The sequence below is a fragment of the Sparus aurata genome, unplaced genomic scaffold (assembly GCF_900880675.1).
Source record: "Sparus aurata unplaced genomic scaffold, fSpaAur1.1, whole genome shotgun sequence".
Lineage (NCBI taxonomy): Eukaryota > Metazoa > Chordata > Actinopteri > Spariformes > Sparidae > Sparus > Sparus aurata.
Genome location: NW_022045138.1, coordinates 87,402 through 110,058, shown reverse-complemented (window position 1 = coordinate 110,058; position 22,657 = coordinate 87,402). Strand labels below are relative to the sequence as shown.

General features: G+C 45.8%; 4 protein-coding genes across 8 annotated transcripts in view; 3 read left to right on the top strand and 1 right to left on the bottom strand.

The window, feature by feature from the left end:
- Positions 1 to 3,093: 3,093 nt before the first annotated feature.
- On the top strand, positions 3,094 to 5,991 carry cart4 (cocaine- and amphetamine-regulated transcript 4). The gene is made up of 4 exons (XM_030410824.1): positions 3,094 to 3,254; positions 3,346 to 3,507; positions 4,466 to 4,549; positions 5,670 to 5,991. Exons 2-4 carry the CDS (start codon positions 3,367 to 3,369, stop codon positions 5,775 to 5,777), a joined length of 333 nt encoding a protein of 110 aa, XP_030266684.1. The 5' UTR covers positions 3,094 to 3,254; positions 3,346 to 3,366; the 3' UTR covers positions 5,778 to 5,991.
- A 520-nt stretch (positions 5,992 to 6,511) lies between these two features.
- Positions 6,512 to 13,478, bottom strand: LOC115577953 (zinc finger protein OZF-like). Its single transcript, XM_030410815.1, has 2 exons — positions 13,160 to 13,478; positions 6,512 to 8,969 (listed from the first exon to the last, which is right to left on the bottom strand). Exons 1-2 carry the CDS (start codon positions 13,341 to 13,343, stop codon positions 7,708 to 7,710), a joined length of 1,446 nt encoding a protein of 481 aa, XP_030266675.1. The 5' UTR covers positions 13,344 to 13,478; the 3' UTR covers positions 6,512 to 7,707.
- Positions 13,479 to 13,519: 41 nt separating this feature from the next.
- Positions 13,520 to 22,657, top strand: part of LOC115577954 (gastrula zinc finger protein XlCGF57.1-like) — a 31,194-nt gene continuing 22,056 nt past the window's right edge. For both annotated transcript variants that reach the window (XR_003983316.1, XM_030410818.1), the window contains exon 1: positions 13,520 to 14,043. The gene's annotated coding sequence lies outside the window, so the exon portion shown is untranslated. The remainder of the gene's footprint in view (positions 14,044 to 22,657) is intronic.
- On the top strand, positions 13,903 to 22,344 carry LOC115577956 (zinc finger protein 771-like). Of its 4 annotated transcripts, XR_003983317.1 has the most exons (3): positions 13,903 to 14,272; positions 15,315 to 16,706; positions 16,795 to 17,610. XR_003983317.1 is itself a non-coding variant. In XM_030410822.1 (2 exons), the coding sequence occupies exons 1-2, from the start codon at positions 14,080 to 14,082 to the stop codon at positions 16,091 to 16,093; spliced, it is 972 nt and encodes a 323-aa protein (XP_030266682.1). In that variant the 5' UTR covers positions 13,903 to 14,079; the 3' UTR covers positions 16,094 to 17,610. The 4 variants fall into 4 exon arrangements, 3 of the variants coding, with proteins under 3 accessions (XP_030266682.1, XP_030266680.1, XP_030266681.1); XM_030410822.1 differs by having other exon boundaries at positions 15,315 to 17,610; XM_030410820.1 differs by lacking the exons at positions 15,315 to 16,706; positions 16,795 to 17,610 and adding an exon at positions 20,328 to 22,344 and having other exon boundaries at positions 14,043 to 14,272.

Sequence of the window (22,657 nt, the reverse complement as noted above, 5' to 3'; positions counted from 1 at the left end):
ATGAAAGGCCTGTTTGATGTCTGAAATGAGTCGCAGGTGATTTCAGTCTGTGACCTTCAGGTAAACTCTGCTGTCAGCTGATAACACCTGTATTGTTGCTCAGTGGAGTTTTCTTTTCTAAAAACACTGAGTAGTTTTCAGTTTTTCATTTTATTTGAATGTTTCCTGTTGTTTCGAGCAGACGCTCGTTAATCAAACTGTTTTAAACGTCGACACTGAAACATTCGGATTCAGTTTCTCGCAGGATCGTTTCTCTTCTGAAGGTCGCTGGAGCGCAGACGTTACCGTCTGAAGAGGACGAGGTCATCCTCTGTCTTCTTCTGTGGTTTCTCTGAATAAACAGCGAGCGTGTGACGTCACCTTCAGCCTCGACTGTCGACTCCGTCTTTGACGTCTCCGACTGGAAATTAATCTCCACCTGATGTTTGTACAGAGAACAGAGGTGAACCAAAGGAGATCCAGTCAGAGGTCAAATCTGAGCCGTATCACAACCCACCATGTTCTGCGGCCCGGTTCTGGTCTCTTTGTCTGCTGTTAAATATTTGATAATAACTGTTTATTAAAGAGGCTCAACACACACACAGACAGACTCAAAGCTGAGGCCTGACAGAGTTCTGACACTCGTCTGTCTCTCAGCCCAGTTCACTTGAGTCCTGCTCATCAGAACAACTAAAAGAACTTTACTGGAGGTTGGATTTCTTCTGCTCCTCAGCTACATGTCAGACTTTGTGCTGGTCAGCGAAACGTCGTCTCTGCAGTTTGACATTTGGCTGTTAATGAGAGAGGAGATGAAAGCAGCAGACGCTGAACTCTCCCCGAGCTGCAGGTCAGCTCACGATGCAAATCTGATGAAGCAAAGGGCACAAACTGTTTCCCCTGCGTCATCACCTGCACCGCGCTGATCCCAGGTCAGACCCACGCCTGCAGCTGAGGTGGCTGATGGGAGAACGCCAGCCAAACGAACACAAACAGAATCCTCTGAGGTCGTCACCTCCGACACGAGGCAGCCGCTTTAATCAGCAGGTGGAGAGTGACGGCAGTAATGAAGCAGTGAGTCCTCAGGAGGGTCTGCAACAGGCAGCACATCAACAGGCAGCACAACAACAGGCAGCACATCAACAGGCAGCACAACAACAGGCAGAACATCAACAGGCAGCACATCAACAGGCAGCACAACAACAGGCAGCACATCAACAGGCAGCACAACAACAGGCAGCACAACACCAGGCAGCACATCAACAGGCAGCACAACAACAGGCAGCACATCAACAGGCAGCACATCAACAGGCAGCACAACACCAGGCAGCACAACAACAGGCAGCACATCAACGGGCAGCACAACAACGGGCAGCACATCAACGGGCAGCACATCAACAGGCAGCACAACACCAGGCAGCACATCAACAGGCAGCACAACAACAGGCAGCACATCAACGGGCAGCACAACACCAGGCAGCACATCAACAGGCAGCACAACACCAGGCAGCACATCAACAGGCAGCACAACAACGGGCAGCACATCAACGGGCAGCACAACAACAAGCAGCACATCAACGGGCAGCACAACACCAGGCAGCACATCAACAGGCAGCACAACACCAGGCAGCACAACAACAGGCAGCACATCAACAGGCAGCACAACACCAGGCAGCACAACACCAGGCAGCACAACAACAGGCAGCACATCAACGGGCAGCACAACACCAGGCAGCACAACACCGGGCAGCACAACACCGGGCAGCACATCAACAGGCAGCACATCAACGGGCAGCACATCAACAGGCAGCACAACACCGGGCAGCACAACACCGGGCAGCACATCAACAGGCAGCACATCAACAGGCAGCACAGCACCGGGCAGCACAACACCGGGCAGCACAACAACAGGCAGCACATCAACAGGCAGCACAACACCGTGCAGCACATCAACGGGCAGCACAACAACGGGCAGCACATCAACGGGCAGCACATCAACGGGCAGCACAACAACGGGCAGCACAACACCGGGCAGCACAACAACGGGCAGCACAACAACGGGCAGCACAACAACGTGCAGCACAACACCAGGCAGCGCATCAACAGGCAGCACAACAACAGGCAGCACAACAACGTGCAGCACAACACCAGGCAGCACAACAACGTGCAGCACAACACCAGGCAGCACAACACCAGGCAGCGCATCAACAGGCAGCACAACAACAGGCAGCACAACAACGTGCAGCACAACAACGGGCAGCACAACAACGGGCAGCACAACAACGTGCAGCACATCAACGGGCAGCACATCAACGTGCAGCACAACAACGTGCAGCACAACAACGTGCAGCACATCAACGGGCAGCACATCAACGGGCAGCACATCAACGGGCAGCACAACAACGGGCAGCACATCAACGGGCAGCACATCAACGGGCAGCACATCAACGGGCAGCACATCAACAGGCAGCACAACAACGAGCAGCACATCAACAGGCAGCACAACAACAGGCAGCACAACAACGGGCAGCACAACACCAGGCAGCACATCAACAGGCAGCACATCAACAGGCAGCACAACAACGAGCAGCACATCAACAGGCAGCACATCAACGAGCAGCACATCAACAGGCAGCACTCAGAGACTGTAAACCACCACAGAGACTCAGGGACTGGACTGGTTTCTGGGCCTTGTGGTCAGTCTTCGGTGTGCGACCGTCCTGTGGGAGGCGCTGTTGGACGTCTGTGGTCACATGATCCATTTGCAGCAGATAATTGCAGCAGATTTAGAAATTCTGACTTCAGGATCAGAATGATATAAAAGTTGCTGTGTTATCTGGACGAGATGTTTACAGAAGAAGATGATTCCACATGATGAAGCTGAGCTCGTCTCTCTGGGGTTCAGCCAGCCTGACCTCTGACCTCTGACCTCTGCACAGCCACACAGGGCAAACATGCAGCATCGACCTCTTTAATATGAACCACACAGATACATCATCAGTGACAGGAGGAAACACGCCCGCACGCTTTTATCTGACGCACTGAATACATGAATAAATGTGAGCGAGCGGCGACAGCAGGAGGAGGAGGCGAGTATAAATACAGGAGGAGGAGAGACCACAGGGCACAAGTGAGGAGGGAGGAGAAGAAGAAGGAGAAGAAGAAGAAGAAGAAGAAGAAGAAGAAGAAGAAATCACAGCTGGAAGAGGAAACGACTGGGATTAGTCACCAACAAAGAAGAAAAACAGAATATCTGTGAATATTTCTGTCCGATCTTTGTGAGTTCTCATCCGTCAACAGAACTTCGAGTCTCTCATGATTTTAACGATAGTTCTGAAGAATCTTTCCTGCTGTGTTCACATGTTTTAGGCTGTTAAAAGTTTTGTAGTGATGGAGAGCATCCGAGCCGTCGTCTACCTGTCCGTCTGTCTGTCCGTGCTGATGTCCATCTGTCAGGGTCAGAGGTCGACCGACAACCGCCTGCCGTCCGGACCGGACGAGTCCGTCATGGGACTCACAACCAAAGACCTGGTGAGTCTTCTGTCCTCACACAGGATGTCTGACACGGTGGGCTTTTATTCTGAAAGTTTAACAAACATTTTTAAATGAAGGAATCAATTTCCTGTTTTTAAGTTAAAAGTATTCTACGAGTTAATTAGTGAAAACTGAAATGTGTCAGAACCTCAAATAATGATTCAATTAGCACTAATCAAAATAAATAGTAAATAATAAAAACTAATCAAGACAGATGGATTAATATTAATAAATCATGTTTAAGTTATTAAATGATGAAGAATCAGGATCAAATCAGAAACAATAATTTAACTGTAAGATCATTAAAATATCAAAACATCATTAGATACATCGAACTAATTAAGGTGCAAACGTTTTCAAAATAAAAGTCATTAAGGTGTTTAAATTAGTTTGATATTGATTTAATTGAATAGTATAAAATATGTTTATGAATGATTAATTATAGTGAACAGTGAAATGACTCAGGAGGTTCTGAGATTATTATGCTAAAGGATGTTTTTAGATTTTTAATAATTCAAGTGTTCATTAAGGTTCAAATAAAATCTAATTAAGATGAAAATTTATCAGTAAACAATAAAAAATAACTGCAGTGGTTCAAAACTGACGAACATGTTTCAGGTTTGTATGAACGAAGGTGGAAAACTGTTTCTAGTTAAATCATTATATTTTATTTTCATAAACAAGATTCAATAAAATCATTAATGACACGATGACATCATGACAGCTGCCTCACTAACGAACTGAAGTGTGATCAGTTTAAACTGCAGGAAGAGTTCAATCATTCAATCAATCGATCAATGACGTGTGCAGCCGCACGCTGTCCCAACGACACGCTCGCTCAGATTTAATAATTATTATCAAATTAATATCTTTGGTTGAACACAATAAACTGATTAACTGTGTGTGTGTGTGTGTGTGTGTGTGTGTGTGTGTGTGTGTGTGTGTGCGTGTGCAGGCCGAGGCTCTGCAGGGGTTCCTGGACGAGGCTGACAGCAGTGTCGGTCTCTCTGTGGAGAAGAAGGCCAGCGTCATCCCGCGGGTGAGAACAAGACTGACAGCTGTCAATCAAATATCCACTCACCTCCTTTATCTCTCTCAGTTCAAGTGTGTGTCTGTCAGGTGGATCAGCAGGAGAGTAGTGAACTTTATAAAGCTCCTTCTAGAAAGTGTTATAAGTTAATGTCTCATTTACATACGTACGGATATATTCAGGAAACAGAGAGGAACCAAAAACAACGTCTGTAACGTTCTCTGATGATTATAAACGTTAACTACTCCTTATATGTTCAGTATACAGGTCGGCACCAAACCACAGGATGTGTTTATAATGTTTTTATGTGTTTACAGCTGCTGATGTATGTAACTATGTTACTGTGATACATGATGGTGAAATATTGAATCTGTGTCAATAATAACCAGATCCTGACATGTAAATGTGACATCTGTCTACAATACTGTCAACTAGTTTCATTTTATTTAACTTTAAATATGAACAAATGACTTCATAATATATGAATCAGAATCAGAAAGACTTTGAATGGGAGCAGCTGTAAAGTCAAGAATATGCCATGAAAAAAATTATAACAAGAATATGCAGAATAATAATAATCAAAACTATATATATGGTGCATATTTATAATGGTAACCTACTGCAGCTTAACTTACCATTAAATGTTATAGTTTACATTATAATATGTTCTGATGTTCTGTCTCTTCACTGCTGACAGAACAGAAAGCAGCTCACTGCTGCTGCAGCTTCTGATCTTGATCTGCAGACTTTGTTAATGTTTTGTCTCCATGATTGTTATTATTAATACTTAGATAATCAAACATCACTGTATTTATAAAAACCACGTTGGCGCTTTTTATTCACACAGACGTCACATTATTTACATACATATACAGACATTAGCAGCTGTAAACACATATAAACTTCATGATTATGATCATTATAATAACATTTATGTCTATGGTTCTGCAGAGCTAACAGTGTTAGCATCAGTGCTAACATCTCCTCAGATCAGTTTGTGATCTCAAGGTTTCTTCTTTTGTCTGAAACTTCAGCTGATTCTCCAGAAACATAGAGAACTGTTCCTTTAATATAAAGTGTGGCTGTTTATCACTCATTTGACTTTCTCTGTCTGTCTCTCTCTCCTCAGTGTGATGTGGGCGAGCGCTGTGCGATGAAACATGGACCTAGAATCGGTCGACTGTGCGACTGTCTGAGAGGAACGGCCTGCAACACCTTCTTCCTGCGCTGCTACTGAACACACACACAGACACACACACACACACACACTCTCTCTCACACACACAAACACACTCTCTCTCTCTCACACAGACACACACACACACCTGGATGTCTCTCTGCATGTTTCTGTCTTTGTTTTCAGGTGTCAGTGTGTTTCAGTCTCAGCGTCTCTCAGATTCATTTATTTTTGTTAAATAAAGATTGTTCATAAAGCTGCTTGGCTCCAATGACCTCATGATTCACTCGTGACTGTGTGTCCTTCTCAATCGTCTGATTGGTCGAGTCTGTCGGGGATGATGATTGGTTCACTTTGGGTCTCACTGTTTCACTGAACGTCTCGTCTTCAGACAGATCATTTACCTTCAGGTTGTTACATCTGAATACGATTTAAAAAGCTGCTGAACAGATTTTCACTAAACTGTGACGGACGAGGAGTCTCGGTCCAGAACAGACGGGTCCAGGAATTCTTACGTTAAGGACGTTTCCACATTTTCATTTACTTCCCAGGGAATAATTCCTGGATGTTGATTGAAACAATCAGCCGTGCTGAGGAGACTGACATTGACCACATAAAACTCTGGATCTGGACTAAAGGGGGCTGCTGGACCTCAGCTGAGTGTAGTTCTAGCTATCACTGCAGAAACAGCACCCAGACGTCTCTGTATGTTTCTAGATGACTGAATGAATGAACCATCGTGAGGCGACCTGACCCGACCTGACCTAGAGCAGCAGGAGACACCGGAGAAGGACTGAAAACCTTTAAAGAGTTTATTTGGCTAAAAAAGGAACATTTTCTAAACACACAAATAAAAAACACTTCATCCTTCAAACATTCAGCATCAGGAGCATCTGGAGATTAAAGGGTTCTACTGGACAGAGAAGTAATCATCTGAAAGTAACTCAGCTGTCAGATTAATGTAGTGGAGTAAAAGTATCAGGCTGGATAAACACACTTACAGTCCAACAACTCTGTTCAGTTCCACTCTGAACTTCCTGTCACAGCGCCAAGCTAAAAATATCTTCAGTGAAGACACACGGACAGAACCACCATCATCAATCACCCCCGATCGATCAGTCCTCTGAACAGTCCTCCTGATCAGCCCCGAGGCCCACGGGTCTCATGTCTGCCAGAACCGATCGGACAGCAGCAGCATGTCGCCTCATCAACCTTTATTAACACGGACACTGACGGCAGCAGACATCAGCAGGCGACACGTCATCACGCTGTTCTTCTTCTTTTTACTCCATTTGTCACTTGATAAGCTGCATCGTGTGTTTCCATCAGCGTGTTCGTCCAATCAGAGACGAGCTGCGTCTGATTCAGAGAACATTTCATTTGAGCGTCGATCAGACGGACGGAGTTTATCGCCGAGGATCAGAGACGGGATGACATTCAGCTGCCAGCAGCCACCGACAGATAACACATGCTAATTACAGCTGCTAACAGACACACACACACACACACAGTCCTCCCACCCCACCTGTGTGTGCTGCTGTAATTAGCATGAGTTGGAGGTGAAACAACTGAAGAACTCAACAGATCTACACTTCATGCTGTGAGTCAGTTCACACAGTAAAGTGATAAAAGTCTTGTTGTTCAGTCGACGTCAGATGTTTTCTGTCTGTGACGACGATGTGAAACATTCGATGACACATTTTTAAATGATCAGCTGTGAGACGGTCTGATGAGATGCTGCAAGCTCTGAGGGGAAGTGACTCTGGGAGAACAAAATGATTTCATTCAAACATAAAACAACAGAAAACAGAGTAATTCTGAAAACGGAGTCAAAACCACACAACCCGCTAACACACACATCAGGAGAGAAAACATTTTAGATCAGACTCTAAAAATGTTTTACCAGCAGTAACTGGTATCAGGACTTCTGTAAACTGTTTAGATCTATCAGCAGGGCTTCAGGTGACCCATTAACAACGTCAGAATCGGGTCATGTACCAGTTCCTGTAGATGTAGATGTGTTATGATCCAGAGTCACTGACACTGAGGACTCTCCACCACACACGTGGTTCTTGAACTGATACCGCCAGGTGAACTTCTCGTTACAAACGTCGCAGCTGAAGGGTTTCTCTCCGGTGTGGGTTCTCATGTGGATCTTCAGACTTCCCTTCTGGGCACAACTCTTCCCGCAGATGTCACAGCTGAAGGGTTTCTCTCCTGTGTGAACTCTCATGTGTTTGGTCAAGTCTCCTTTCTCAGCACAGCACTTCCCACAGAAGGGACAGCTGAAGGGTTTCTCTCCCGTGTGGACTCTCATGTGTTTCTTCAGGTCTGTTTTCTCAGCGCAGCTTTTCCCGCAGATGGAGCAGCTGAAGGGTTTCTCCCCTGTGTGGTACTTCATGTGTCTGTTCAGGTGTTCTTTGACGTGGAAGCTCTTGTTGCAGATGGCGCAGATGAAGGGTTTCTCTCCTGTGTGGGTTCTCATGTGAATCTGTAAATCTGCGTTCCATAAGTAACATTTATTACAGTGAGAGCAGCGGTACGGTTTCTCTCCAGTGTGGTTCTTGAGGTGGTTCTGCAGAGTGTTCTTGCAGCTGAAACCTTTACCACAAACTGTGCAGCTGAAGGGTTTCTCCCCGGTGTGAGTCCTCTGGTGGTCGTCCAGACCTCCTTTCTGAGTGAAGCTTTTATCACACAGAGTGCAGCTATAGGGTTTCTCTCCTGTGTGCATCCTCATGTGTGTCTTCAGACTCGACTTTCCACAAAATATTTCACCACATTCGGAGCAGAGAAACGATTTCTTGCCAGTTTTACACTTCATGTTACTGACATCGACTTGCTTTGTCAAAGCGTTCAGTCCTGACGGCAGTTCTCTGCTCTCCCTTCTGTTTTCAGTCTCAGGTTCAGAAGAGTCGTCAGTGTCGTCAGTCTCAGGCTGCAAGAGATGACCTGAAGTCCAGGCTGGTTCTGGTCCTCCACAGTCCGCTCCATCGGCTTCTGTCTCCACCTGTTCAGTCTGTCTTTGATGGAGCTGTGAGGACTGAGGTTTTCCTTCATCGTCATCTTCGTCTTCACTCTTCAAAGTGAAGGTGAACCTGGTGACATCATCCTCCTCCTGATTGGTCCAGAGTTCCTCCTGTTCCTCTTTAATGTGTGGGGGTTCTGGCTCCTCCTGGTCCAGACTGGAGCTGCACTCCTGCTGCTCAGGAGGATCCTCTTTACTCACCGACAGCTGGACGTCTGCAGGACGCTCTGAAACACAAACACATATTGAGGAAACTGAGATTTCATGTTAACGAGAAGTGTAACCAGATCAGAACCTCAGAACAATCTGTCTGCAAACTAACCTACTGACAATCACATCTTGAGCTGGACAGGCAGTCCAATGTTTGTTCAAACTGTCTACAGTCAGAAGTCCAATCAAAGGGTTCATACAAATATTCTTTCTGTTCCAACGTGACATTGTTCCTCAAACATCTGAATCATCCTGAAATGACCGCGAGCCGCCTGACCATCAACAAAGTTCACTGTAAATGCCTCCAATCAGCAGGTTTAACTGTAAATGTCAGAAGCAAAGACGCAGCTGAAGAACAGGAAGGGTAGTTTGATGGATCAGACTGACACAAGAGTTTTATTTACAGGCTTCAGTTCTGACAGTGAAGATTGGGCTACATAACAGATAGTGACATCACACCATCGGACCAATCAGCAGTGGCCATGAGCATTTCTAACTTCCCTCTTTCACGGGACACGCAAATTACGGCTTTTCCCCTTACCTCCTCCCAGACAGACAATCGTAACATCAGAACTAACCCTGGTAAGTTGATGAAACTCACATGTTTGATTGAGCTTAATGTTTATACAGGTGGTGTTTGTTAAGGATTCGTCCGGAACCATACGCCCTGTTCAGGTAAAACTATTGCAAGTGACGAAATGTCCATGTTAGACATACGCCCGATGTGTGTAATAAGATATACTAAGAGTATTTTTTTTCTAATCACACATTATAATAGAGGACAATAGTACTCAGTAGTGTGTTGGATGATGCCACAGCATTTGTATAACATTATACAGTGATGCATTTATAGAAATCGTGGCTATAAATAGTGAAATATATGTGATTTTCATCAGTTTCATCACCTTGTAACAGTTTTTTATTATACTTCAATGGCATGTATTGGTGTTTATTTTTACTGTAAGCCTTAATACTGCTAAAATTGATTTAGTAATTCAATATTTATGATTTATTTAGTTTTTCTGATTGAATTATACCTCTCCTTGAACCGCCACCTTACCGTGGTGGAGGGGTTTGAGCACCTGAATGATCCAGGAGCTATGTTGCTCGGGGCTTAATGCCTTTGGTAGGGTCTCCCAAGGCAAACAGGTCCTAGGTGACGGGTCAGACTAAGAGCGGTTCCAAAGCTCCTGATGAAGAAGTTCAGAGCGAGGAAGTGTAAGTTGCCCGGAATGGCGTCACCGGGGCCCCACCCTGGAGCCAGGCCTGGGGTTGGGGCTCGCAGGCGAGCGCCTGGTGGCCAGGTATTTGCTCACGGGACCCGGCCGGGCGCAGCCCGAACGAGCGATGTGGGCCCGCCCTCCAGTAGGCTCACCACCCGCAGGAGGGTTCAGAAGGGGTTGGTGCTATTTGTGTGGCGGTCGTAGGCGAAAACCCCGACCACCCAATCCCCGGGCGGTGACTCTGGCCATGGGGACATGGAATGTCACCTCGCTGGGGAGGAATGAGCCTGAGCTAGTGCGGGAGGTTGAGCAGTAGCGACTAGAGATAGTTGGGCTCACCTCCACGCACAGTATGGGTTTTGGAACCCAAGTCGTTGAGAGAGGCTGGACTCTCTCCTACTCTTGATTTGCCCGCGGTGAGAGGTGGCGAGCTGGTGTGGGCTTGCTCATAGCTCCCCAGCTTAGCTGCCATGTATTGGAGTTCTCCCCGGTGAACGAGAGGGTTGCCTCCCTGCGCCTCCGGGTCGGGGATAGGTCTCTTACTGTTGTTTTGGCTTGTGGGCCGAAAAGCAGTATAGAGTACCCGGCCTTCTTGGAGGCCCTGGGAGGGGTACTGGAAAGTGCTCAAACCAAGGACTCCGTCATTGTACTGGGGGACTTTTACGCTCATGTGAGCAGCGACAGCATTACGTGGAGGGGTGTGATTGGGATGAACGGCCTCCCTGATCTGAACCCAAGTGGTGTTTTGTTGCTAGACTTCTGTGCTAGTCACAGTTTGTCCATAACGAATACCATGTTCAAGCATAAGGGTGTCCATCAGTGCATTTGGCACCAGGACACCCTAGGCTGGAGGTCATTGATTGACTTTGTAGTCGAGTCATCTGACTTACGACTGTATGTCTTGGACATACGGTCTCTGCAGCACCGTGTTGCAGTCGGGGACAGTGCCTCTGGACTAGCAGACCGGAGTGGTGGTCCCTCTATTCAAAAAGGGGGACCGGAGGGTGTGTTCCAACTATCTGGGGATCACACTCCTCAGCCTCCCTGGGAAAGTCTATTCCAGGGTACCGGAGAGGAGAATTCGGCCGATAGTCGAACCTTGGATTCAGGAGCAGGGTGCTCGAGGGTTCATGGGAGTTTGCCTAACCAGTCCACATGTGCTTTGTGGACTTGGAGAAGGCGTTCGACTGTGTCCCTCGCGGCTTTCTGTGGGAGGTGCGTTGGGAGTATGTACGATCCATGTATGACCGGAGCGGGAGCTTGGTTTGCATTGCCGGCAGTAAGTCAGCAGGGCTGCCCTTTGTCACCGGTTCTGTTCATTATTCTTAAGGACAGAATTTCTAGGCACAGCCAGGGGCCGGAGGGGTTCTGGTTTGGGAGCCACTAGATCTCATCTCTGCTTTTTGCAGATGATGCTGTCTTGTTGGCTCCTTCGGGCCAGGACCTCCAGCATGTCCTGGGGCGGTTTGCAGCTTGCGAAGCAGCCGGGATGAGAATCAGCACCTCTAAGTCCGAGGCCATGGTTCTCGACCGGAAAAAGATGGCTTGCTCCGTCTGGGTTTCGAGGAGAGTTCCGGCCTCAAGTGGAGGAGTTTAAGTATCTTGGGGTCTTGTTCACGAGTGAGGAAGGATGGAACGCAAGATTGACAGGCAGATCAGTGCAACGGCTGCAGTAATGCTGTCATTTTATCGGTCTGTCGTGGTGAAGGGAGAGCTGAGCCGAAAGGTCAGTCTACGTTCCTACCCTCACCTATGGCCATGAACTTTGGGTCATGACCGAAAGATCCTGGATACAAGTGGCCGAAATGAGTTTCCTCCGCAGCGTGGCGGGGCGCTCCCTTAGAGATAGGGTGAGGAGCTCGGAGTAGAGCCACTGCTCCTCCACATCGAGAGGAGCCAGCCGAGGTGGCTCGGGCATCTGTTTCGGATGCCCCCTGGACGCATTCCTCGGGAGGTGTTCCTGGCATGTCCCACCAGGAGGAGACCCCAAGGAAGACCCAGGACACGCTGGAGTGACTATGTCACTTGGCTGGCCTGGGAACGCCTTGGGATCCTCCCGGAAGCGCTAGAGGAAGTGTTCGGAGAGAGGGAAGTCTGGGTGTCCCTGCTCAGACAGCTGCCCCCGCGACCCGGTTCCGGATAAGCGGAAGAAAATGGATGGATGGATGATTGAATTATAGAAAAGATTGTGGTATCACCCTTACTTATAATGCTATTTTTCTCTTATCGTTTTGTATTTACAATTTATATGTCAACATTATTTGTTTTACGTAGCACAATGTTCATTGTTTGTCCTCAAGGAGTTTAAAAGGTGAAACAATCCGAGGGGTCATGTAACTTAAAATGACACTGCTTGTAGTGTATTGTGAGAAACCCTGCCTGAATAAACTCAGTCCACTGCATACAATGTAAAGGTGTATTTACTCATGACGGTAATACAGTTATAAAAGGACTATTGTGGTAGTGAGAGAAGGAAGATAACTGGAATAAATGGAATTGTAGAATTAGAAATGTCACAGTTATGGTTAAGGTCCTCTGGGAGGTGTACAGGTGTGTCGGGCAGGATGGGGTCCCCACTGGGCCGGCCGGCCGGGCCGTCCTCCTGTTAACAACCAGCAAATCATCTACTGAGTGTGATTATTGTTACGCAGCAACACGGAAATTAAATCACGTTACTTTTATCTTGAAAACCGGATGTAGTAAACACAGCGACTGTTTCATTCAAAACGAGGCTGCTGACGTCACGGACAGCTGAGCGACGACAGCGTGTATCAGTCAGTAAACACTGTGACAGGTTGTCTACTGTAACAGCTGATCGTTGGATGGAAATGACGTCACGAACAGCAGACACACTGAACGTGTCAGCGCCGTTAAGTTACCGTAAAGTTGAGAATACAGCTGCCCTGCTGTTGTACCGGCGGCTGCTGTGACGTCGGTACAAACGGCAGCAGAAGCAGCGGTGAGCAGAACCAACCAGAACCAACCTGTTCTGTGTAACTGGGCCTGTACAGCGTCCAGTAGTTTCCGTTGTCGCTCGTTCTCCTCTTGTGAACGACACAGTTCCTCCTCGTACTCTGCTATCGTTCTTTCAAACAGCCCAGATATCTCTTCAGCAGCCGCAGTCAGCCGCTGCGTCACCAACAAGCTCAGCATTTGGACTTTAGACATTTTCACAGTCACACAAACTTCGTCACGGTGATCGGAACACAGAGGTTCTGGTGGAGCAGCGCTGTTCAGAGGACACACACTCTGTGGACACAACGACCGGATTCTGCCAACGTCAACAAACTCGACGCCATTTTACAGCCATCACTTCCGGGTGTTACTTCCGCTCGCGTGTCAAAATAAAACCTCCAGACCTAACCTAACTCTAACCCTCCCTACGACATATTCTTTATTCTTTTTTCAGATAAATGTGTAAACACGTCCGTTACTGATACTTTAGTTTTTTTTCTTTCAAAGTCATTTTTATTGCAAAACTTTAGTTCTTTTATTTTGAACAACATATTGTTCACTGACGTCACAGTATAACAGTTCCACAGTCAGTCCAGCAGGTGGCGGGAATGTTCCTACAGACACGTCAAAGAGAGAAGAAGAAGAAGAAGAGGAAAAAGAAAAAGAAGAAGAAGAGCCGTGTCTCTTTTGTTCGGAGCTTTTCTTCAGAACCAACCTGAACAGCGCTGCTCAATCAGAACCTCTGTGTTCCGATCACCGTGTGTGACTGGACTTTGTGCTGTTCACGTGTGTTCTGGATGGTTCTCCTCTGACTCATCTCCCGATATCCTACAAAGCTTCACACGTTAGCTTAGCATGCTAGCTGTGAACAGAGCGAGTGTGTGATGGAGAGCAGACGGTGTTTGTGACGGAGTTCGTGTGGAGACAAAGTTTGTGTGACTGTGTGAAAATGTCTAAAGTCCAAATGCTGAGCTTGCTGGTGAAGCAGCGGCTGACTGCGGCTGCTGAAGAGATATCTGAGCTGTTTGAAGGAAGGATAGCAGAGTACGAGGAGGAACTGTGTCGTTCACAAGAGGAGAACGAGCGACAACGGAAACTACTGGACGCTGTTCTCCAGCCTCAGGTCCAGTTACACAGAACAGGTTGGTTCTGGTTGGTTCTGCTCACCGCTGCTTCTGCTGCGGTTTTGTACCGACGTCACAGCAGCCGCCGGTACAACAGCAGCGCGGCTGTATTCTCAACTTTACGGTAACTTAACGGCGCTGACACGTTCAGTGTGTCTGTTGTCTGTGACGTCATTTTTTATCCATCGATCAGCTGTTACAGTAAACAACCTGTCACAGTGTTTACTGACTGATACACGCTGTCATCGCTCAGCTGTCTGTGACGTCAGCAGTCCTGTGGCAACATGACAAAGGTTCAGCCTGCACATCCGGTTTTCAAAATAAAAATAATCTCTAATAAGGCGATAGATGGAGAGCAGTGACAGGTGAGGTTTCTAGTCTACGAATGCTTTATTCCTCATTAACACACATTCATGCACTAAGTAAACACACACACATACACACACCGGTGGCGATCAGATTACATGGTGTCTGAAAAGTCTAACTCTATACTGAAGATTTGTATCGGCCGATAACAATAATAACGCCACCGAGAACATGAAGCAGCCGTCACACTGCATGTAGCTCATAGCTCGATCTGTCATCAAGAGACACGTCAGGCTGAACACACTGTCTGCTGTGTCTGTCAACACGGAGTCTGACTTACCAATAAGTATGAAGATGTGATTTCTTTAACCACGCTGGAAGAGCAAGAAAGTACAAGGGGGTAAGAAAGTGAAAGACAGAAGCTTCCTTCACCTGTTGTGTTTGTTTTCTCTTCATGTCAGTGACTAATATCCATACAGACATTCAAACTGCGATGATGGACGACGTCTACAGGTGGTTTTCAGGTTGATTTTAGCCGCGAGCCTTGCGTGTCGCAGCAGCAGAAGAATGTGTAGATGGCGCAAAGCAGCAGCCGGACCTCTGGAGCGGCCGGTCCACCTCAAGTTCTCTAGTTGTTTTTACGGTTTGAGTGCAAAGTGTGGAAGTTAGTGTGCCGACACTTTTCTCAGAAACAAATACTTTACAAATACTCAGTTTTCCTCAGTGTGTGTTTGTGTGTTTCTGTTTCCTGCAGATATCCAGCAGCTGTCGGTGAGTAAAGAAGAGGTTCAACCTGAGCAGCAGGAGTTGACCTCCCGTCTGGACCAGGAGGAACCAGAACCCCCACACATTAAAGAGGAACAGGAGGAGCTCTGGACCAATCAGGAGGAGGATGATGTCACCAGGTTTACATTTGACGACGATGATGAGGAGGAGAAACCTGAGTCCTCACAGCTTCATCAAAGACAACCTGAGCAGATGGAGACAGGAGCTGATGGAGAGGAATGTGGAGGACCAGAACCAGACGGAACCTCAGAACCAGATCAGCATTTATACCCTCAGACTGAAGTCCGTTTTGAACCTGAGCCTCAGTTCAGTTTTGATGTCAGGAGCACAGAAGCTTATTTAGGTTTTAACTTTCAGAGACTTGACGGATTTGACTCCTGTGAGAAACCGTTCCGCTGCTCCGTGTGCGGGAAACGATTCAGTCAGAACTCAAACATGAAGACACACATGAGGACTCACACCGGAGAGAAACCGTTCGGCTGCTCAGTTTGTGGTAAAAGGTTTGGTCAGAAGGTTCATCTGCAGAACCACCTGAAACGACACACAGGAGAAAAACCTTACAGCTGTTCGCTTTGTGACAAACGTTTCACACGTATGGAACATTTACAGCTTCACATGAGAACTCACACGGGGGAGAAACCGCTCAGCTGCAGAATCTGTGGACAAAGATTCACCTGGAGGTGTCAGCTCAAATATCACAAGTGTGTGGGTGAGTCCTCACAGCGTCATGAGCTCCCGATCCTCTAGCAGCAGGATGATGTTCTGCAGCCAGGTCCGGATGGGACGAGACCCAGAACTCACTGGATGGATTATTGTGTCAGGTAGCATTTCTCAGTTATCTGAACATTTAGCAGGAATATTAGCATGTCAGCTAGCTGGTCAGTTTAGTTAGATTAGCGATAACTGTTCGGGTTGTAGGTGACCTCTGACCTCCTCATCGAGCCTTCACTTGTTGGCCACGGATGGTGTCATGTAGCTAAAACTGGTCAGGTCACCTGCTGTCCCAGGATCACAGGTGTTAGGAGGCGTGGCCTGGAGAACAAAGAGATGTTTCTGCCGCTTACACATTCAGGTTTCATGTTTTAGTGTGGACGAGGATTTGTTTTCTGTTTCTGTCCAGAGTTTGACTCTGCTGTTGTCAGGAGGCTCAAAGTGTTCAGATCCTAACAAATCAATCACAGCAGCTGTCACATGATTGTTTAAAGTTAATGCAGATCTGCCGACTTGTTAGCTTAACGTCAGAGTCACTCTAAGGTGCACGAAGAGCTTGTGAGGCTGCTGAATCTGAGCGATTGTGCAGCTCGTGTCTTCTAATGAGCCGGTGGCAGTACGTCCCTCAGAAGCTCTTCACACAGAAGAGGTGAGACGGTTCACATCACACATCATGATGTTGATATCTGAGTGGTTTTGTTAACGTGTGTCCTCCTGTTGATCTAAACATGTCTCAGCAGACGGATTATAATCACAGTGATGCTGTTATAATGGGTTGTGCTTCTGACCCACTAAACATCCTGGAAAGAGACAGACAACTTTGACCTCATCACATCATCAGCACCAGTAAACAGGACGCTGTCTGACTCTCACTGCCAGAGAACGAGGCTGTTTTCAGGAGTGCTGAGCGTCACGCCGACGGTCCGGACACACTGACGTGGTCTCTCCTGCTCCACCTCTGCAGCCTCACACAGACTGAGACCGTGTGAATGAGACAGAACTGCATCAACTCACCTGTTCAACAAACATAAACATGTAGAGAAGAGAAGTTTGTCTTCAACTGTCTGTCTTATAAATATCATGAATATGAATCTAATCTGCAGCTGAATGAGACGGAGCAGCCTGTCCTCCGTCAGCTGAAGGACACCTGAGCAGACGGGCGGGGACAGAGGACGGATGTCTTTAAGTATTCTGACAGACGTCTTTCCAGGGAGATGAACACAACAATACTGCAGAAAGACTGCAGGTTATATTTAAATATCATTATTTATTTACGAAGTCGAACATGAGCTCAGAAAGATGTTGGCAGCTCGGAGGACGTCTGTTGTTTCCTGTCGTCTATATTAAGTTGATTTTATTTTCAAAGTGAAATAATTCCCTTTATTAAATTCTTTATTTATATTGACTTGCTTCTCAGTTTGTCACCTGCAGAGAGAATGTTATTCATAAGACGTCCTTGTGTGTTTTCCTCTTGTCTGAGGACAGGAAGTGTGTCGCACAGACCCCAGGTCAGATCTGATGTGTGATGTAATTAAAGTTGGCTTGTCATCACAGCTCTGTGGCTCTGTCTAATCAGTCTCTAATTAAAAACAGTCACATCCACTCTGGATCTTTAGATGTGCTGTGTGCGCCCTCTGCTGGACACTTTGACAGCTGCTTCCAGATCAGTGTTATTTCCTGAGCAGCTGAATGTTAGTCATTATTTGACCCTGCTGTGGCTGCGTTCACCATCACACTCTGCCTCAGTGTTTGTTAATATCAGTGTTATGATCATCGAATCTGTGCTGAGCTGAGGCCAAGAGGAAGTGACACAACACTGTTCGGTAGAAAAGGAGAAGTGTCTCAGCCAGGCTCTGTGGGAGGGGATGATTCTGTCATCATTACAACAGACAATAGAAAAAGGAATGACTTCGCCAGAATAACAGTACTAGGACGTGTAATGTTTAGCCGTGATTGAAATGGATGTATTAAAGTTTTGAAACTTAATGAAGGAAATGTTAAATCAGTAGAGAAGCTGTGCTGAGCTGAGGCCGAGCGGAAGTGTCACAACACTGTTCGGTTGAAAAGGGGAAGTGTCACTTGAGCCTTCCACATTGAAGCGGTCCCTTAGGGCAGGGTTCTCAAATACAAATCTTAAAGGGCCACAAAGATTTTTTTTTAATGACTCAAAGGTCCGTGTATTGAGGTCGGTCAGGCCACATGTAATAATACTGTAATATTCAAAACAAAATTCACTTTTCATTCAAACAACAACATAAATACGAACTAAAATAAAATGTCATTTCCATTTTGACATGAATAAAAATACCTAGTTGAATATTTCCTCTTTTTGTTTGCCTTCAAACATTGTGTCCATCACTTCAGTCATGCACTATTTTATTATTTCTGCATCTGAGAACGGCTTCTTGTGCTTACCCAAAATCCACACCACTCTAAGTGAGCACTCAGTTGCTTTTTGTTGTTGTGTCAGATGTGAAAAGAATCCTGCTTGCAGCTTGATATGACGATTTCAGTGCATTTACATTTCCACTTTTAAAGCACGTGTAGGTTCAGAACCCTTTATAACTGAGAGCTGGTCCAGTGCCTCCTGGACAGAGTAAAACTCGGGATCTAACAATGTGTATTCAGCCGTCTGGATCAGGAACAAAACCTCAGCAGCATAAACAGAACATATGGAGTTCAGTTCTTTGGGATGTGAGTAAAAACTGTTCTGAGGTCTGGAGGTCGGGTCGTAATGGACCTGTAGCTGTAGACAGTGATCATTATTAATTCCTTTTCTTTGAGATGCACTAGTTATTATTATTATTATTATTATTATTATTATTATTATTATTATTGTTATATATGTTGTTGTGAATATTAACAATAATAATAATGTTGTTATTATATATATAGTTACTATTATTGGGAATAATATTAATAGTATTATTGTTCTGTTACAGAATCATATTCTTGTGTGTGTCCAGTGAGCTACATTTCCTCCTGATCGATAAAGAATCTGTCGTTATTAGGAGGTTTTATTTTGACACGCGAGCGGAAGTGACACCCGGAAGTGATGGCTGTAAAATGGCGTGGAGTTTGTTGACGTTGGCAGAATCCGGTCGTTGTGTCCACAGAGTGTGTGTCCACTGAACAGCGCTGCTCCATCAGAACCTCTGTGTTCCGATCACCGTGTGTGACTGGACTTTGTGCTGTTCACGTGTGTTCTGGATGGTTCTCCTCTGACTCATCTCCTGGTAGCCTACAAAGCTACACACGTTAGCTTAGCATGCTAGCTGTGAACAGAGCGAGTGTGTGATGGAGAGCAGACGGTGTTCGTGACGGAGTTCGTGTGGAGACAAAGTTTGTGTGACTTTTTAAAAATGTCTAAAGTCCAAATGCTGAGAGTTTTTATGAAGCAGCGACTAACTGCGGCTGCTGAAGAGATATTTGAGCTGTTTGAAAGAACGATAGCAGAGTACGAGGAGGAACTGTGTCGACAACGGAAACTACTGGACGCTGTTCTCCAGCCTCAGGTCCAGTTACACAGAACAGGTTGGTTCTGCTCACCAAAGGTCCAGCCTGCACATCCTGTTTTCAAAACAAATGTTGTCAAAGCTGATTTTCTTTGAAATTTTTTTGTATATTGTCATATTACGCCGAAGCCCCGCCCCTTCCGGTGGAGCCTTTGGGACCTTATTCAAGAAAAAGACTTGTTCTGTTCAGTGAAGAGAGAGAAAGTATATTTATGATCCTGCTGGGTCAGAACCACATGATGTTTATCAGTTTGTTGTAGTTTTGTGTTAAAGCTCAGTGAACTACATTATCTCATCAAAACGTCACCAGAACCAACATGGAGTCAACTGGGTCAGAAAAGGTTCTAAACAAGATGAACATCACAATAAATGTGCTCGTTCTGACAACTGCAGTTCTGGTTCTGGTTCAGTTCTGTGAGCAGCTCTACAATGTGTAAGTCAGGAGACGACGTCATCGATGACGCAGACGTCTTTATAACGACATGTTTTCAGTCTGATGACAAACTGACAAACATCGTGTGTGATTGATGACACAGTTCAAACAGGATCAATACTTTATCTGTCTCTCTTCATCACTACAGACAAAGGTTTGATCAATGAGGTCCATGAGGGGAACCGGAAGGGGCGGGGCTTCAGCTCTGTGCGATCAGAGCTGGTGTTACAGACGTCACACGGTGACTCTGCAGCGGGTCAAACACAGAACTCAAAGTGAGATGAAGCAGACGTGTCAGTGATGATGTTTCTGTTTCCTGCAGACGTCCAGCAGCTGTCAGTGAGTAAAGAAGAGGTTCAACCTGAGCAGCAGGAGTGGACCTCCAGTCTGGACCAGGAGGAACCAGAACCTCTACACATTAAACAGGAACAGGAAGAGCTCTGGACCAATCAGGATGAGGATGATGTCACCAGGTTCACCTTCACTGCTGTCCTTGTGAAGAGCAAAGATGATGATGAAGAGAAACCTCAGTCCTCACAGATGGAGACAGAAGCTGATGGAGAGGACTGTGGAGGACCAGAACCAGACAGGAACTCTGATCCAGATCAACAACTACAACCTGAGTCTGAAGTCAGGAGGAATACTGACGTCACTCTGACTGCTGTGAGACTCAGTCCTGGTGAGAAACGATTTGGCTGCTCTGAATGTGGTAGACGATTTCGCCACAGGGGACACCTGCAGATACATCTCAGGTGTCACACGGGGGAGAAACCCTTCGGCTGCGCCGTCTGCAGGAAAAGATTCCCTCGCAAGGAGACCCTGGTCCGTCACTTGAGGTCTCACTCCGGAGAAAAACCGTACAGCTGCTCGTTGTGTAAGAAGCAGTTCAGCCGGAGCGACCACGCCGTGACACACATGAGGACCCACACTGGGGAGAAACCCTTCAGCTGCTCAGTGTGTGGGAAAAGTTTCACACATAACCTGAGTCTGAAGCATCACATGCCTCTTCACACGCAGGAGAGAGCGTTCAGCTGCAGCGCTTGTCACAGAAGATTCAGCAGAAGCTCATATGTCACAAGGCACAAATGTAAAGCTGCTGATAAAACTGTGGAGCTGCGAGCTGAAACACGATGCGGCGTGTTGGATGCGAGGACGTCGGAGTCGGCAGGAGTCGACTGAGCTGATCGTCTCCTCTGAGAGTCAACAGCTTTATAATTATTCTTCTTGTTTTATCTGATTGTCACAAACAGAAATGAGTTTTAGAGTCTTGAGCTCGCTGAAGGTTCAGCCCACAGTGCTCTCTGATTGGTTCCACGTCACGAGCAGCAGCCAATTAGCTCTGGAGGCAGCAGATAAACATCAAACTAAATATCTCAGCGATAATTAGATTTTACTTTTAAAATACAAATATTTGATTAACAGAAACCAAAAAGGTCTGTGTGTTTTTTTATCTGCATTTGATATAATAAAACAAATGTGTTTTTCATACTTTGTAATAATAAATATTAGATTCTATAACTGTGACAGAAGTCGACTCGTTGCTCTGTTGGAGCTCCTGAATGTGACGTTACTGAATGATTCAATGTGTCTGACAGTCTGAACCCACTGGACTTCTATCAGTTCTGTTTCCTCCTGATTTTAGTTTTTAGTTAAAGAAATAGTTTGTTTGTGTTTCGTCTTCTTGACGACAGCGAGACTCTTCATCCATTTTCATCCTTTAACTCAGTTACACATTTCTGTGACGTGTTTTTTTTATTTGTGAAACTAAACTTGAACAATGAGGTTTTTAACATGATCAATAATTCTCATTAATCTGTTTTATGTTGTTTCCTCATTTGTCCATTTTTGTTGAAATGAGAATTTATTGATGACGTGTTTTTGTTATTCAGCTGTTTCTTTTCTAATATCATTCATACAGTAAAATGAACCTTTTATTTCCATAATAAATTTTAATGTGATTTAATGCAACAAAACAGGAAAGTTTACATTCATTTTAATAATTCATTTAATTATTCATCATCTGTAAAGTGAACATAAGAACATATCGTGAGCCAGAACCAGAACCAAGATCCTCAACTGAAAGTCAGAACTGAAACTCTGTTTGATCAACGTCTTCAAATAGTCGTGAAGAAACTTCTGGACCGGTTCTGAACAGAGTTCTGCCTGAGTTTCTCCCCTGAGGCTGAAACTGTTAAAATCAGAGCAGTTGTAACTGAACCAGCAGAACTTTTTCACAGAGGTGAACAGACGTGAGTCAGCTGATGGTTCTGACTCAGAGTGTGAACTGACTTCATGTAATGTTTTGATGATCAGTTCTGTAGAACCCACGTCATCTGATATGAAGTCTCTTTGTCACAGAAACAAACCAACAAATCTGTCAGTGTGGTTCTGATGTAAACAAGTGAGTGATGTCATGATTACTCACAGAGGAACAGCCAATCAGACACCAGGATTCACGCTGCGTTCAGATCACAGTGGTTCTCAAAACGATGATTAAATATGAACGACAGACGTTTGTGTTCATGTTTGATTGATCGTGTCAACTTGTGTGAACGTGTGATTTACGATGACACTTGAAGGCATCATCAAACTGTCCTGTTGTTCATCTGATGAGATTTACATTATTATTATTATTATTATCATTATTGTTAT